Source organism: Vidua macroura, chromosome 8 (assembly GCF_024509145.1).
Source record: "Vidua macroura isolate BioBank_ID:100142 chromosome 8, ASM2450914v1, whole genome shotgun sequence".
Classification (NCBI taxonomy): Eukaryota; Metazoa; Chordata; class Aves; order Passeriformes; family Viduidae; genus Vidua; species Vidua macroura.
Window position 1 is genome coordinate 35,301,159 of NC_071578.1, and position 17,323 is coordinate 35,318,481.

Consider the following 17,323-nt stretch of genomic DNA (forward strand, 5'->3'; position numbering starts at 1 on the left):
TTTTCAATATATACATCCTTTGATAGAAAAGTTACTTTCGTTACTTGCACTGCTGTGCAAGAAGTCACCCTCAATATTCAGAGCACTGTGATGCTTCAACTACTCAAAGAATATTGCCAATTTTATCTTTTCTGCTTTGAGCTTGTCTTTCTTCAACACTATGGTCTTAATTTCTAGAAGATCACTTAATTGAGTAATTTCCCATCAATTTTCTCACTGGCAATCCATCTAGGTATTTCACACAACAGCCACACCAATCAGTGGGTTCTCCTTTCATACTGAAATTTAAAGACTGTAATGGTTACCTGACTCCACCACAGTCCATACTGTCTACTTCCTGACCTGTAACTACATTAACATGAAACCTGGTAAGTGCCTAGTGTAAGAAAGTGAATTTGATGAGCCTGGGGGGAGTAAGTTACTAATTAATTAGTTTGCTTTAGCTCTTCCTCTGCAGAGGTCTGTACAGCTCCTTGGTTAGACAATTATTTGCCTTTAACACCAGCCTTTTCTCAGGAATAACTTATCTGCCCTCTGCCCAGGCCTCTCCAAAGGACCAGGAATCTTTACAGAATGAAGGCATTTTGTAGGAAGGATCAGTCCCATCCCCTTTTTGATCTGTTATGCACTAAAATGAACTCACGTCCTCTGTAGACAGTAACAGATATATGCAAATAAAATGGGCATCGATGAATGGCAACAAGCAGTTAATTTTGGAGCAACTTCAAAGCCTTGATGGACACGAACCCAGGAGCAGCTCTCTGGAGCTCGCATCAGGCAGTGCAGAGCACGAGTGAAGCGCTGTGTACGTACCACAGTGCTGCCGTTGTGCATGTTGTGGGTGTCCTTGTGGGCGTGGGCACAGAAATCGATGCACGCCGTGACCCCGGAGAAGGGCCGGCCGTCCTTGCAGCCCAGCCGGCAGTCGGGGCCCATGTGCTCGTTCTCCACCTGAAAGGAGAACAAACTACAGCCACTCGGCACTGGAAGCGTGCCTCTGCGACCCCCACAGCCACCACCAGCTTTGTGACACAACCAAGGCAGCCAGGCAGACTCAGGGACTCCTGCTTTCTTATGAAACATGGAACATCCGTGGCTGGATGCCAACAAGATAATCGGGTCAGCCACGATCAAAATGTCTTGGATAGTAAAAACATTTTATTTACAGTATTATCTCTAAGCATTTTTCACATATCAAATTATGGTGCCACTTAAGCACCATAAGTAGCTTAAGTACTACTCAAGTAAAGAGGGGCTGTGTATGGGAACCTGCCAAATGTACCGGGATTCACTGCTGCCAGGAGTTCTGCAGCTCCAGTCACAACATGCTCTGGGGCTGCTCCTTGGATTGAAACTGTTTATCAGAGCTGGATCTCACACACCCACCTGGTTCTGGAAAGCTTCTGGAGCAAGCTTCTTATAAACCGGAGCCACATCAGTAGCTAACGTTTGCAAATTATTTTCAAGAAGTTCCTCCTGCAGGGAAAGGCAACATTTGGTGCTGCAGTTAGCTTGAAAGAATCTCAGCCAGTTTAGAGATGCCCAAGAGGTCAGCTTCTACCTCATATTTTATTAAACTGACTTCTGTTCTGCTGCCCTTTGTCACTAACCATAAACGTCTGCTTTTGCATGACTAAACCACCAAAGCTGTTAAATGGAAATCAGCTAAATAACAATAGAGGATAGCTGCTAGGTCAAAGCAACCCAGCACACAGGAACTAATTTCTGCACCATTTTCCATATGCAGTCAAGGAGTGAGGTATGTTGCACACAAAACCAGAAGTAACATCCAGAGGAGAAAAATCATACCCCAGGCTGAGTGGGGATGGAAGCACTGTTAGTGCTTGGCTTATGGGGCCTTAGCCTATGCTGACACACCATGTGAGACACTCCTAATAGCATTATCTTCAGATCTCAGGTCTTCTCTCATATTGCAGCAGAACTTTTAGCAGGAACATTTGTTAACTATTTTGTTCTTTGGAGGGGCAAAAATTAGGACTTAATGGAAATAACTACTAGATTCAGAAATAATATTCCCTTCTTTAGGCTAATCCATATAAACACAGAGTTAGCTAGGTGGGCTTCTACAGCAATGTCACATTTAAGCTCTTATTTGTAGAAACAATCCCTAAATTCTTACCCTACATTTTTGCTTTTCCAGGAAAATTACCAAACAACTGGGAAAGCAGAGGGCAGTGACAGACTCCCTAATTTCTTTTCTTCCAAGGACCAAGCTTTGAGAGACAACTGCAGCTTCAGTTTCTCACAGTGCATGGTGGCAAAATGAAGCAAGCTGTAATTCTTTGTTTAAAAACCCCACTTATCACCACACACTGTAAACACCAACATACATAAACACCAGGACACTTCACTTTTTTCAATGGGATATTACATTACAAGATGATACTGTATTTTTAACTTGTAATAAACCCAGTTTTATCAGCTGTAAATGGCTACCACAATGTTTTCTGAACCATATTAGCTAATGTATCCTTAACTATCCATCCTACCAGGAAGATATCTACCCTAGGAACCATTCTTTCCTCAGTATCTTACACCCTTAACCTCATCTCATTCAGCATCAGAAACCTACAGAGAAAATACATGCACAGAATGCTCCATGCATAGCATTATAGAGGGGGAGAACCTAAACACACAGGCAGTGGCAAAGGACAGAGAAGGAATGGGATCCCTAAAATGGAAGGATGCCCAATAAATACATTTTCCTATAAACTAGAAGGTTATAAAACAAATTCCCTCCTGAGCGTTTGTCTGTAGAGCCTCAGGAAGGTGCTCAGTGAGGAGGGCAGGAGGGCAGTGTGCTGTGCTGAGGCAGAAGCCCCAGCTGGGGCCCTCACGAGGTTTGTGAGAACCCACAGGGCCGTGGACTCCACACGGCTCAGGGGACACTGGGGGCTTGCACTCATGTGCATGAGAAATACTTCATAAACTCTTTCAGGACAACAAGTCAGGAGCTGGGAGCAATATTTACCTGCAGTGAATCAAGTGACATCTGTGAAGAAAGAAGGGATGTTTCACACTGTGTGCACATAGAAAGATTACTGCAGTGTAACCCCAACAGAGAAACTGGTACTGCGTGCCCAACAGTGCCCAAAACTTGTCAGCCATGCTAGGAAAAATGTGCTACTTTTACCTAGGAGATCCGCAGGGAAGTGGGGTTACACACACCTACAGTCACAACAAAAGGCACTTTGGAGTCACCCTGAGAAGTCTCTGTTCACCAGGCAGTGGTTACCAACGTACAACACTTCTATTCCTACTTCAGGGAAATATCTTCTATGTCAAGTAACTAATATGGTTGGAATTTTTTTTTAGAGGTTTGAGTGTATTCATTCCTTTGCAACTATTTTAAAAAACATGCTGTCCACAGGAAAAAACAGTTTATTCTTGGTGACAGAGGAAGCCCAGGCTGTCAGCTGGTCCTACAACAGTTGGAAAGCAGTGCAACCCCAAAGTACAACATTTTCTGTGCCAAGGCAAAAGGCCTGAAACCCTGAGCTGCAAGCTTGGCCCTTAGAAAAAGGCCTTTACTTCCAAAGAATAAAACTTTCACACAGAGTTACATACTGAGCTAAACTGCATGCAGAAAAGCATTAAGAATAATTTTATGGTACATAAATATAGAGTAATTATTCCACTGAATGAAATCTCAGTGTCATTTATTCTAAATACTACAGTTACAAAAACGTTGTTGGGTGTGAGTCTGTGGTAAGTTACACACACATGTGGGAGAGAGAAAGGGTGGAGAACATCTAGTTCTGAAAATCATCAGAAAAGGCATTTTGATAAAAAAAACATAAATAAATCTTACTTGTTTAGGGTCATCAGTGAGAAGCCTAAATTTCCTGGGGTTTTTGCTCCTGGCAAACTTACAGCCATTGAAATACATACTCCATGAACAGCCAAATGAGAATGATGCTCCACAAGTTTCTGGGTCAAGTCCTTGACATGCACAAGTACGACTACAAAAGGAAATAAAGACATATCAGGTCAGCTGGCAACACAGCTCTTGGGTCTGGGTTTTTTTTAGGTCAGTGCTATTTCACTATTTCTTTTATAATACAGAGCATAACAAAGGAATTTGTGAAATTCACGGCTTAACCAGGTATTTTCTATTAAGAAAATACTCCTGTGTAGAGGACTGACTTTTCTCCCTGAAGACAGTCTCAACTTCCCCAACATCCAATTTTGGGACAGAAATATAAACAGTTACAGCTGTATAAATACACCCATGCATTCATTTTGATTTTTCCAGTTGGATAACATCTTCAACCAAGAAAATAGTCCTGCTGCTTAAAGTTACCCCAAATGCAATAGTTCTTGTGTTATGTGCAGCAAAACCATTAACTCCAAATTGATTTGACTTTCTGAGTAGACCCTTTAAGAACACAAGCATTAGATTCAGGTCCCCATACAGCTCTCAGAGTCTGTTAAATGTGGACTACACAAGAATCAGCACACAGGCAGCACTGTAAGTGCAACCTATTCTCTAATCAATTAAACTAAATTTATCTCAGAGGCACAGAGAGGAAGATCCTAGTTTTGAGTGTTCAACCTCACATCTACTTTAGAGTCACAGCCCCCCTTCTCGGGAGCTTTGTCAGCAGTGCCGCGTGCGCACAGGGCACGCTGGTGGCGTTTGGGCAGCGTGCACAGAGCCAGGAGCAGCTCACGGCCACCCCTCGCCTTGGGCACGGCACTCCCAACTCCCACTGAGAGCCTTTTGTCTAGGACAGGCCAGGAGCGAGGCATGATCCTGAAATGGCAGCCGCTGGCGTGGGGTTTTAGATGTACGAGGTGAGCCCCTGATCTCAGGAACACCGCAGGGCCCCGGCGCAGGGACTCACTCTTCGTTGAGGGCGCAGCGGCGGCTCGTGGGACAGCCGTACTTGCGCAGGCTCTGGGTCAGCTCCTTGTACAGCGTGTCGGCCAGGAGGTGCGGGATGCCCTCCCAGGCCAGGATCAGGATCACGATCACGGCCGTCTGGCAGTGGTGCCCCGCGCGCTGACGGACCAAGCACAGCAACTTCTCCTCATCGCTGCTTCTCCGGATCACCTGGAAGAATCGTTTGGATTATTCTTTGCTAAGCACGGGCATCACCTCATGAGCTGCTCTTCTCTGGGACAAGTAAGGCCTGGAAAAGTAAGAAATGCTGCCCAGAGAGCATCCGTTGCGAGCAGGACTGGGACAGCATCGCACACTCATCTCTGTGTAGAACATGATTTTGTGTTGCTTTTTTCCCTGCAGTAGAAATAGCAGTACATTTTACAGGAGGAGTAATATTTTAGGCGTTGTACACAAACAATAAAGATGCATTACAAGGAAAATAACCCCTAGAAGGACAACAGATCCCCTGAGAAACTAACATTACCTTGAAAACACAACAGAAAACATAGTGCCAAATGCTCCCGAAGGCAGGTACGTGAAAACACACTCCCAAAGCACACACGGGCATGTGCTAGGGCACCTACCAGTGTTACAGAGCATATCTAAGATGGTTCCCACCTTGCAAAGAAAAGTTAGAAAAAAACAATGAAACAGACTGTGGTCTCAGTGAGGGAAGGAATGTGATTTTTTAGAATATATCCCTAGATCACCTATATTAAGTTCTTAGAGCGATGAAGCTTTTACTAACCTGTGTGATACACAGAGCAACCTTATTCCTCATACACGGATGAACCAGTATGGAAAAGTACAGTCCACCACTGAATAAAAATGGGAAAAATTATAGTCCTACTCCCACATATTTAGGTTTTTGCCATAATTTGAAACAGAGCTGCATTTAAGGCCACCAAAAATGCATTAAAGCCAGGTAATACTAGAATATAGTCTATTTGGACTCATTAAAAGCAGGGACTAAAGCACACTTGCAATTCATCTGCAAGTGAAAAGGTTTGCAACAGATGAACAGTAGGAGAGAGCATCTGTGCATCTGAGCAGGAAGAAGCAAGCTTAAAGTTTGTGTCAAGAGATAAAGTATGGTCCTTCTAAAATTAATCATATACTCTTACAATCAGTCTTAAGCTTAATGAGAATATAAGTAAATGCCTCTGATAGACCATTCCTCAAAAGAAGTCTTGGTTGTGACACCCCAGCAGTTCAGCATGTTTTATAAAGAAAAATAATCCAACTCATTCACATTTCGGCAAGGCTTACAGAAATCTGTTATGGCTGATACACAATACAGGTTACTCATGTCAATGTGAGTTTTACATTCCTGAGGCAGCACAGTTCCTTCAAGCTAGAACAACTTAATTTTGTTACTCAGTATGAAATTATGCTTTTACTTTTTTTTTTTTTTTTTTTTAATTTCTAGGCTATAACTTCACTAGCACAGTGTGGTACTGTACAACATCAGGTTGCCTTTTTAAGTTCTCTTATACCTTTAAACTACAAAGAGTGTCCAGGAAAAATAACAAATGAACACAAAGAAAATTTATAGTTGCCTTTAAACCAAGACCACATTTTCCTGGAGTTCAATGTAGCTGGAAGTTGCTTCATTATGTATATAGCAGAGAATCCAATACTCTTATTGGACATCAAAACATTTTAGAGGCATTTCCCTCACCTTTGAGGCCACAAAAGCAGCAAAGGAATTTATGTGTTGTGTGAATTTCACTTCTGCAGGTCAGGTTACACCATGTAAGCTGTGGAGCTCAGCCAGCTCCTGGCCCCAGAGATCAGGCACTTCTCCCACCTGGTAGAGGCTCAGAGGAGCCCACTCTGCACCAGAGCAGCCCCACGGCCAGGGACAGTGCAGCCAGAGCTGGAGCCAAGCTGCTTTCCCACGGGAACTCAGGGTTCCCTTCACATGCTACCCCTGACATTCTCACAGAAGTACTAAACTGAGTCTCTCTTGTGTAATAATAATAAATCTGCAGCAATGCCACACTCAAGGTACAGAAAAGCAGTTTTGAGCAGGACAACCAAACTCTGGAGTGTTTCCTCAGACTGGGAACAATGCAGAAATCAGCTGGCAAACCTTGTGTCCAAAGGTTTTTGGTATTACTCATGATTTCTGTGATGTAATTAGCAACAGTGATAAAGTAAATAAGTTAATACTGCAGTTTGTTTCATTTTGGTCCCTAAAGATTTTAAAATGCATGAGAAAGTAAACATCTGTTAAGTGGGGGAACTTAAAATCTAAGGTTTTTATTTTCCCATTCTAAAAACCTTCTCCTGCAATTGCTTTTCCACACAAGCTAACCATGACTGACTGTCTGACTCACACTGAAAAAATAACATAATCAACAAAACAGACTTGAAACAAGTTTGTGAAGCATTATGCAACACTTAAATGCAACAAGCAATAGCACGAGCCTCAAGTTTAGATTGGATATTAGGAACAATTTCTTCATAGAAGGGACTGTCAAGCCTTGGCACAGGCTGCCCAGGGCACTGGGGGAGTCCCCATCCCCGGAGGAATTTTAAAGACATGCAGATGTGGTGTTTAGGGATGTGGTTTAGTGGTGGACTTGACAGTGCTGGGTTAATGATGGGACTCAGTGATCCTAGAGGGCTTTTCTAGCCTTAATGATTCTGTGATGCCATGGTCAGCTTCTTGGAAGTATGCAGGGCCAGATCACCCCGGAGCTCATTTCAGCAAGCACTCAATGCCATCAGTGCTAAGTATCCATCAAGACTCCCACAATAACAATTAATAATCTGTTCCAGCTGCAACACAGAACTTCAGGAAAGAACAAAACCTAACAAAATTCTCCACAAAGCTCAACTGATCCCCATTGGTCCTGTTCTGCACTCAGTAAAGGGGCATGAAGTGACAAGACTACCACTCCCTCACCTGTGTGGGAACATAACCATGGCTGGGACAAAAGGAAACATTAACATGGGACACAGCCCCTTCCACAGAGCTTCCTTGGAGCACACAGCACCATCCTTTATCATCCTTGTAGGTTGCTAATCTGGGCAGGATGCTCAGTTATTCTGACCATTTTTAAACCCAGTTTTGTCCATCCCTCTGGTGCTGTAGTTGTGCACCCACCACTACCATGTTCTGCATTCCTACAGCTATCGAGGTGTCCTTGTTGATGTGTACATCCAAAGGAAGGCAGCAACTGAAGTAATTAATTTTATCAGCTAGCCCCGAGAGTCTCAAACAGCAGAACATGAGGATATGAGCAAGCTTTCAAGGTGAGCCACAGCTAACTCAGACACAAACACAATCAACAGCTCTTAGGGCAACCACAGCTACATCTTTTTCTACAGCCACAAAGGTCTAGGCTTACCCAATTTTCTTACCAGAAAGCATGAGCCAAAATCTACAGCATATTTATTGAAAAGGTGCTTTATCCAGCAAAATTTGCTCCAGCAATTCAGCAACAAGTTATGGGATAAACAAGAGAAGTTAAGATTTTCACACCTTTGCATGAAAGGATAATCAGTAGACAGAAAGGGATTCTAAAAATTGCAGAGTACAAGAACAAGGTCAGAGCAGCAGACTGTCCAGCCTTGTCCTGACCCTGACTAACAGCAGATGCCTATGGATGAGCAAAAAAGCACTGGGATGTGGAGATGGTTCTCAGAGAGGGCAGGCACCTTCCAGCCACCCACCCAGCAGCTCAGGGAATGTGCTCTCTCCCAGCTTTTTAAGGATTTGCATTTTCTGCATTTCTCCACTCATTTTTAAATCTGTGCAGCAATTTACCACCCACTAAATTACCAGGAAAGTTTAACTACAGATTATGTGCAAGAAAAAAACATTGTCTTTTCCTCCTGTATAGCTCACTCCCTGCCAGTGCCCTCTAGTTTTGATCCAGGATGAGACTGGGTAAGACACTGCTCTTCAGCTCTCTCTGCCACTGGAGACTTTAGAGAGCCCTGCTTTCTCCTCCCCTTCCCACCCTGCCAGGCTGCCCAGCCTGCACCTGCCTTTCCCAGTTCTGTGCTTTCTGCAGATGGGAGGCCAGACCCAGCCAGCCCGAGGGGCAACACGCTTTCTCACAGAGGCAGAACTATGTTCCATGACTGCTTTGTTCCTCCCCAGTAATTCTCACCCATTTGTTTTACTGTTTCCATCACAGATGAACAAGCTGATGTCTAATGAACCATTATCTTGAGCACTAACAGCACTCCATCGCTGTGTATATGAAACCACAACACTGGTTTTTTGGTGGGACTTTATCGAGTGAGTTTCAGCTATTATTTTAATAGCCATTTGTTCTGATTGCAAGTGCTTCCTGCTCTTCATGATGCCTGTCCCTCCTCTTCATTACCCTAAACAACTTTTTATCATCAGCAGTTTGGCCCCTGTCTCCAACTTTTTTCAAACAATTTCTAAATGGTTTGCAATGAACAGCATCAGTAAAGTTACACTATCAATAAAACCTGCTTCAGCTCTCCAAATGCTCGAGGTCTACTTCCTTGGCAGGAGCTCTAGAACAGGGAGTAAGTACACTGTGAATAAAAATGTCCCGAGACATAAGCCAGTCTATCTAAATTAGCACGTACACGACTTATGAAAGTAGCTAAGAGTCAGCCTGCAGAAGCTCAGTGCACCAGATGCTGAATTACCACATGGATGAGAAATTACTTTCCAATTACCATCACCAGAAGAGCTGTGTTAACTTTAACATGATAGAAACCAGACACTGCTAGCAAAGAGCACAAAATTTTAACTGTGTTAAGTACACTCCTGTAAATTACTGGATAAACCTCCCCCAAAACAACAGAACCACAAAAAGGTCCTTTTTAGGTATTTTTCATCTCCATGTGGTTCCACTGCAGTATTCCCTCCAGCCCATTCTGAATTTCTTCAGTAAAATAAACTATGTCTGCTTTGCAGAGTATAAGCAATTGATCTGAAAGTGAGAACATACTTAACTGTTCCCTGTAATTTCCTGAAATAGGAAACTCATTTACAACACTGTGGCTTCAAGTTTTCTAACCTGCAGATTTTGCCTCCATACAGAGTCCATGTATGGAGATCCCCCAACACAGGACAAGCCCCTACTAAGTTACAATTCCTTAATAATTAATAATACAATTCCTTCCACCAGTGCAAGGTGCTGTCCAAACCTTCTGCTGCTCTGTCAGGTGGTGCTGTGACAAACAGCAGGACAAATGGCCCAGCTTGTCACAGAAGTGAGTCTGCCCTCCTTTTTCCTAACTGCCCCTTAAACACACACTGAATCACACTAAAACTCTTTTCTTACTGGAAAATGTTACAGCCTTTTATTCTCAGCATGTCTAAGAGATATTAAAATGGAAATAAGTTCCACTTTGCTGAATTCTCTCTTCTCGTTGCTAGCAGACTACATCAAAGGAGTTGGCTCTGAACAGCTGCTGTCAATCCAATCCTGTAAAGTTCCTTAGTCATTTCTGCAGGAGTATCGCTGATGTGCAATATCTGCAATTATCTGCAACACTTTTGCAGTTGCTCCTGGCACAGGTGCTGTGGTGGTTGCAGATGAGCATATTGCAGCACATCCAGGGTAAATGATTCTTCTGCAAGCATGCCACCAGCACTGCAGAAGTGAGGACAAAACCCACATCTTAGCTCCCAGTGCCCTTCCCCTCCTCACTCCCTCAAGCCTCCCCTTCTGCCAGACTGCAGCCATGGAAAGCTGCACTTGGCTTGCTAGGGATGTTTGTTCAGAGGTCACATTGCTTTAAATAAAGTAGAGATAATATCAAAATTTTTGCTCATTAATAATACTTAACCTTGTTTACCTTAACACAGCTTTTCTCCTTCATTTTTACTTTATTACTTTTACTTAAAGAACAGCTTTACTTCAGATTTTTTTTATTTCGAACTTTTCTGTCCAAAATAAACTCCTCTAATTCTGTATTTAGTCAACAGTGAAAATAATGCCTGCACAGCTACATATACTATCATAATGTGGTACAACACTATGCCAAGAAAGTGATGCTCTAATAAAACACCATCGAAAAAAGTGAAAAAAATCCCCACCGACCATCCTCTCTATCAGCTAAAAATAATTTCGTTTAAGACTTCTCCTATGGAATATATCACTTAATCATAAAGACAGTTCAATAAATGATTGAAAAGCACAAAGTACAGTAGGCTGTTTAAGGCAGAATGGAACTGCACATCCTACTTACACCTGTGTCTAGGAGACAGTCAGTCCAGCGGAATTTAAAGTCTTTTTCAAATCTATTTTAAAAATTCCCCAATCATGTTCCAAATTACATGATAGCTTCACCATCCCCCACCAAGCAGGGCTGCACCAGAACTCCTGACCTGCCAAGCAGGAACAGAAATTTTCCTTCAATGGATCACTAACACTAATTAATAGTAACAATAATAACAGTATTATTAATACTAACAGTAACAGAGAGAGAGCGCCAAAGCATGAGTAACTTCTCCATTTCCTCACTTTCTCAATTCCCACTTTCAATGACTTTCTCAACACAAACCAAATTAGCCAAGTGAAAAAAAAAACAAATCTTCTCTGCATCTATAGTTTATTGCTATTAAGGCTCACTAAGCACTTCACAAATTGTAGTTTCTGGCATTTAGTTACAAATTCCTACCAGTTCAGTGATCTAGAAAATCTTGATTATAACAGTGGGCTATCTAAGCATTACTTTAAAAACATTAGTTTTAGTGGCTAATAACAGGTTTGCGTTTGTACAGGACTGCAATGAGGATTTTTATCTGTTTTTATTCTACCCCTGTTTTTTTTATAGTGCCTACTAATAAACAGCCAACATAAAGAAAATAAAGATTCAAACTGTCAAGCCATGAATAAAAAACTCAAAAAAGGCAAACAGTCCACAAGTAAAAGACTCTTAAGAAACAACTCCCAAAAGGCATAAAAGCACCATAAACACTGTATTTTCAAAGAAATTAGGGCTACCACCAGGATAATAGAATCTAAAAGGTCAACAGATCATCCAACTGTTAATAAAAACCCAAAAACCAAAACCAAACAAACAAAAAACCAGGAGAAAAAGCATTCAGAGATGATAAGGCTCAGATGTTCACAAACAAGAAGTTTGGAAAGATTCCTATGTCAAAAAAGCTTCACAGAGGACACCCAAGAATTTTTTTTCTGACATTAAAGCCCTGATAGAAGTGGTTAGAGGACAATCGTAAAAAACAAACACACAAAACCCAAACCCCCATTTCCTGCCCCCAAAAAGCAGAAGTTTGCCAAATTCAGATGATACCCACAAAAGAAACTCAAGGATGAAACAACTGCAATATTAAATGTGATGTGCATTGTCTTGATTTTTAATACCTAATTACCAGAGGGCCTGAAGATTTCCAAGAGGAGCCAGTCCTGTAAAAAGCCCCTGGAAGAAATCCCTTGATGCCATGATCACATCAGCCTGGTGTGTCTGTGCAGGCAAGGCAGAGGTCATTCAGGAACACTGATGCACAGGGACAGCTCAAACTTCCCAAATCACACCTCAGCATTTCTGTGGGTCTGGTTTTGGATGGAGATGGGCTCTGAGTTGGGCATTACCATGCAGGAATGACAATCTGGCAAGATGATGGAAAGCGCTATGGAAATGCCAAATCACTGCTCTGCAACAGTGAAAAAGCTAAAACAACTGCAAGGAATTACTGGGAGTGGAGCACTGGCTGAAATCATTATTGCCAGCATTTTAACTTCCAGCATTAGGGAACAGGAAGGAAAGGGAGAAGATGACATTTATGAAAGGCAACTGAACACAAAAACACTGCCTCCAGCTCAGGGAAGCACAAAGCTGTGAATTACTGCAAACCAAGCGAGTCTTCCAGGAGGCAACTGCCCTGCTCTTCCACCTTTGTGCTATTGATCAGCCACAGAGACACAATATTGGCAAAAAGAACCTCAGCCTGGCCCGGAGGGTTTTTGTCATTTCTTCTCCCTCATTTTTTCTTCCAGAGCTGGAGACTTAAAAAATGCATTGCAACTCCAAATGAAGGCAAAAGATAGCAATGGTACCTTAGGTGATCCAAGTCAACATCCACTGAAACCAGGAGAAGGAGTCCATAGGAAATGGATTTATTCCAAAACCAACAAGACCCAAATCTCAACTCCCTCTGAGGTCACCACTGCTGTGCCTCTGGCTTCAGTGCTGCAGGATGATGCCTACAGTGAGCTACTCATGAACCACTCACAAATTCATCAACGCTTTCACATAAATTGAGGTAATTGTAATTTACCATTACCCAGCGCAGGAGAAAACCAAACCACAACACATCTGCTACCAGCTGAAGCTCTTGATCAAACAGTGGGACCAGCAAGTCCAGTCACCACTGGCTGGTTCTAGGGATGCACAGGAATGTGAAACCTTTCAGTACACAAAGAGGCTGCTGAGAGTGACAGGCAGTCATTTCAGGACTTCAAAACTTTCTTTTTTTTAACATGCTACACAACAGTATGATGAGTTGGACAAAGCAAAAGAAATCCAGACAGAAAAGAAGGAAGCACCCATTTAGCCCAGCAAAGATGTCTCAGGATGGTAAGTTATTTTCTGACCACACACCTGTCACCACACAGATATCCACAGATTAGGAATCTGTGGCAAAACCTTATTACTTCTGTTTTGACAAACGAATGAGGCAACACAATTTGATGGGGAGAAGAAAAAATCCCACAGGTCAAGCAATGTTGTTGCTGCCTCATGCAGTGAAAACAATCACAAGCTCATCTCCCCAGTTCATGTGGGTGTCTGATACCTACACATAGAACAACCACAAGGTTTCCAACCCTGGGCAGTATTTACTGAAAACGTTTAACTAATAGGAGCATTCTTGTTCATATCCAGAAAGGCAAAGTATCACCCTAAAATACAATACCTTAAAAAAAAATACAGAAGAGATGCTTAGTATTAAAAGAGTGAAATAAGTAATTCTGCAAATTTATGGCAACTTGATATCTAAGAAAGGAGTCTGTCCAGAAGATGTTTAACACACCAGGTGCATCTTGGGAGTCACTTAAGAGAAAATAACTTAGGAGACAACCAGTATTATGGAATGCAGTCATTAACAGAAGAATGTATGGACAATGGTATTTCGGAAAGCCTCCTTTAATTTTAAAATGTTCCTATTAAACAAAAAAGATAAAATAACCTAGTGGAAACAGGGAAAATTAATCAGGAAAAAATAGCTGAATGTGATCAAGAGGTAAGTTCCATTCTTCTACCCTGTTTGCTTCAGCAGAGCTCCATCCCAGCGCTCTCAGCAGCGAATCCCTGGGGAGCCCTAAGGGCAAGAGCGTGTCCATCTGCAAAGCAGAAATGAGCCTGTTCCAAAGGACACTGGAAATGAGTACAGGAGAGTCTCTGTGCAGCTACAGAGCTCATGGCTGCAAGTATCAAAGGGCACAGCAAACCTTTTCCAGACACTTTGAAACAAATCTCACCATCCAGTTTCTTTGGTTATAGCCAAAACCCAAATATGCTCCATAAAAGGATTAAAAGTAGCACTGCCCATGAAAAATTAATGCAACACATTAAGAACATCAACCCAAAATACACATCTTATACAGGATGAAGCAGTTCTACAGATGTCAGGGATGCCCTTCCCTGTCTCGTACTGAACAGTCACACAGCAACAGCAGATTTGGAAAAACATTCTTCCTCTGTAGGTGTGAACCCACACAAACAAAAGTCACTGCTCCCTAGAACGTCAGTTAAATGAACATTAAAGCTGCGTCTCACTAACATTTTACATACAAAAAGGTGAAAATCTAACTGGAGAGCAGGTCCCCATAGCTTAAAACAGCCCTCTTCATGGGCACCCAGGGCTTTCTGACTGTCACACTGCACACTCCTGTGGGACACCTCCAGCCATGCTCAGAGACCATAAATGCTGCCATTTCTGCCTTACACAAAACACAGTATGCTGACACTGGCAACAGAAAAATCAAGGTTAACAGCTTTAAATGCCTTCTTCCTTTTAGCTGCTTGCAACTGTTTCTATGGTACAATTTTTAGCTCCTGTCCTCTGTTAGAACTAAGTGTTTTACTTAGCTGAAACACTGAGAAAAAACTTTCCATTCTTTTTGGGTCAGTTGCTTATAAAATTAGGTTTGGGTTTGTTTTTTTTTTTCTTGGATACTGGATTTGGTACTAAATATTATCTGAAGCACAAGCACATATGTGATTCCCTTCTGAAAAACAGTTTATGTACTGAGTATAAAAAACACATTTTGACTGTTCCAAGCACAAGCAGTAAATGTTTAACATGCAAATTCACTCACATACAATATGCAATAACCTTATTTTGGCACATAGTTACAAACACTACCCAACCAACTGTACAGTTACCTTCACAGTTTTTTCAATCAAGTCTGAAATTCCTAAATACAGCAATACATTTTTTTATTTTAGCAACCAAGTTCTTTCACTATTTTCCAAAACTCAGTTTGCAAGATTTCCAGTCGACTTTTTACCTCCCTCAGTGGTTTCAGCAAAGATTAAGGACAATCAATTCTTTCCAAGCTCTCTCCTGGAGCTTGTATCTGTTACCTCATTTCCTGGCTCCTATGAAACAATGTGAGACAAGACTTTGGTGAAAACTATCATCATAACATTTCCATTTTCAAATACTGAGTTCAGTTCCTCAAAAATAGTAATGAACCCCTTGGCATATAAGACTGAAATTCTTCCATCACTCCCTTTTCTTCAAGTTGTCATGCAACTGAGAAGGGTTTTTAAAAATGTCCCTGGATAGTTTTCCAACTCCCCCAAGCAACCATCTCTTCTTCTCTCTTTCACAATTCCCAGTGACATATTTCACAAAACACTCCAACTTTCAGACAATGTCAGGGTATTCCTACCCTTGTTCATCTCTGCTAGCTCTGTTAAGCCTCTCCCTTCCACACTCATTCAAACATACAGCACCATACCTTAAATTTAAACAAAAAAGATAAAACTGTTTTCCTTCATCATTCAGGCAGACTTTTCAATCAATTAGAAATCAGATCTTCATTAAAGATCAGATTAGATTTGAGGTCAAGGACTACACATCATTTGAAGCCACACAAAACAACTTTACTGATTTAATATAAAAACTTACCCACTTGGCAATTGGACACCCCTGAGAGCTTTTTCCTTCCTTTCCTGTATAAACCACCACCTCAATTCTTACAGCACTTCCTTTTGCTCCATACCTGCATTAAAAAAAAGTTCATGAGTAAAACCAAATACTGTAGTCCATTTTAAAAGATGAAACATTTTCAATAAAATATTAATGAATTTATTTTTACTGAGAATAGAAGAAAAACAAAGTATTTATAATACCAAAAAAAAAAAAAAATCTTCTAATTTAAAACCCTACTTGCAAGAGTAGTTTTTGACATCTCTCTTCTGATAAACTTCTGCCACTAAGGAAATGTTATCTGCATATAAATCCTAGTGCAATCAGTCACTATTATGACCTTTTTCTTTCCAGTTTGCCACAGCTTCTTCACAGGCAGGACACCACAAAACCTTATTCTGCCAGCTGCTGATCTCTGTCCTTCCTACTGACTTCAAGGGCACCTCAGAACACACTGCACTTGAACTCCAGCCCTGGGCTCAGAAAAGACACACAAGTTTGGACCTGCAGTGCTCATGCTCACCTCATGCACATCTGAACAAGAAAACACTTTACAAACGAGTACTGACAAAAGTTCAAGAAAACAAAGCTAAACACAGCACTTCCTTTCTCAGAGCTCTACTTCTTCCCTGTTTAGAAAGTCAAAAATACAATGACATTAAAAACTGAATTTTCCTCACCTGTTCTCCATAATTTCTCTCACAGCAGCAACACTTGGTCCTGTCCCAAGGTGTGTGTAATAGGGCCCTTCATCTTTTTCTATAATTTGCTCTGTAAACAGGTAAAGAAAACTGTGTTGGCACACCCAAAATTTTATTTACCCCACTAAAAGTAAACTTAGAAACAGTTTATGGAAGTGCCTTCCAAATTAAATTAGAACATGAAGTTTGAGCCTGAATAAAGAATATGACAGGCTTTACTCTTCAGACACTTTGAAATTATTTTATGCTTGTTTCCTCCGATGATTCTGCTAGCATTTTTTGAAGTTATAAAGTAAAACCCCAATTACAGCAATAGTTTGCATTCTTTAAAACTTTCATTAGAGGAGCTGGCATGTAGTGACTAAGTAGAATTCCCAATATCCTTGTTGGTAGGAACATTACGAATTCATTTTAGACAAAGAGGAATTGAGGGCAGTAAAATAAATTAACTGATGGTCATATCCTGCAGAACAGAAAACATAACCCAGGCCTCTAAACAAGCTCTCTGTTGATTCAGAACGCAGAAGCCAAGGTGAAACAATCTGCCTGCAGTCGATTTGCTGTGAGGCTCTGACCCTGTCT

The 17,323-nt window shown here is 41.6% G+C and overlaps 1 protein-coding gene across 2 annotated transcripts in view; it reads right to left on the reverse strand.

Moving 5' to 3' along the window:
* TET1 (tet methylcytosine dioxygenase 1) overlaps nucleotides 1-17,323 on the reverse strand; it is a 96,863-nt gene that overhangs the window by 19,967 nt on the left and 59,573 nt on the right. For both annotated transcript variants that reach the window (XM_053984213.1, XM_053984215.1), the window contains exons 6-11: nucleotides 16,721-16,811; nucleotides 16,020-16,113; nucleotides 4,869-5,077; nucleotides 3,833-3,983; nucleotides 1,387-1,476; nucleotides 814-951 (exon numbers count right to left, since the gene is read on the reverse strand). In XM_053984213.1, the coding sequence (XP_053840188.1) occupies nucleotides 814-951; nucleotides 1,387-1,476; nucleotides 3,833-3,983; nucleotides 4,869-5,077; nucleotides 16,020-16,113; nucleotides 16,721-16,811 (773 nt within the window). The remainder of the gene's footprint in view (nucleotides 1-813; nucleotides 952-1,386; nucleotides 1,477-3,832; nucleotides 3,984-4,868; nucleotides 5,078-16,019; nucleotides 16,114-16,720; nucleotides 16,812-17,323) is intronic.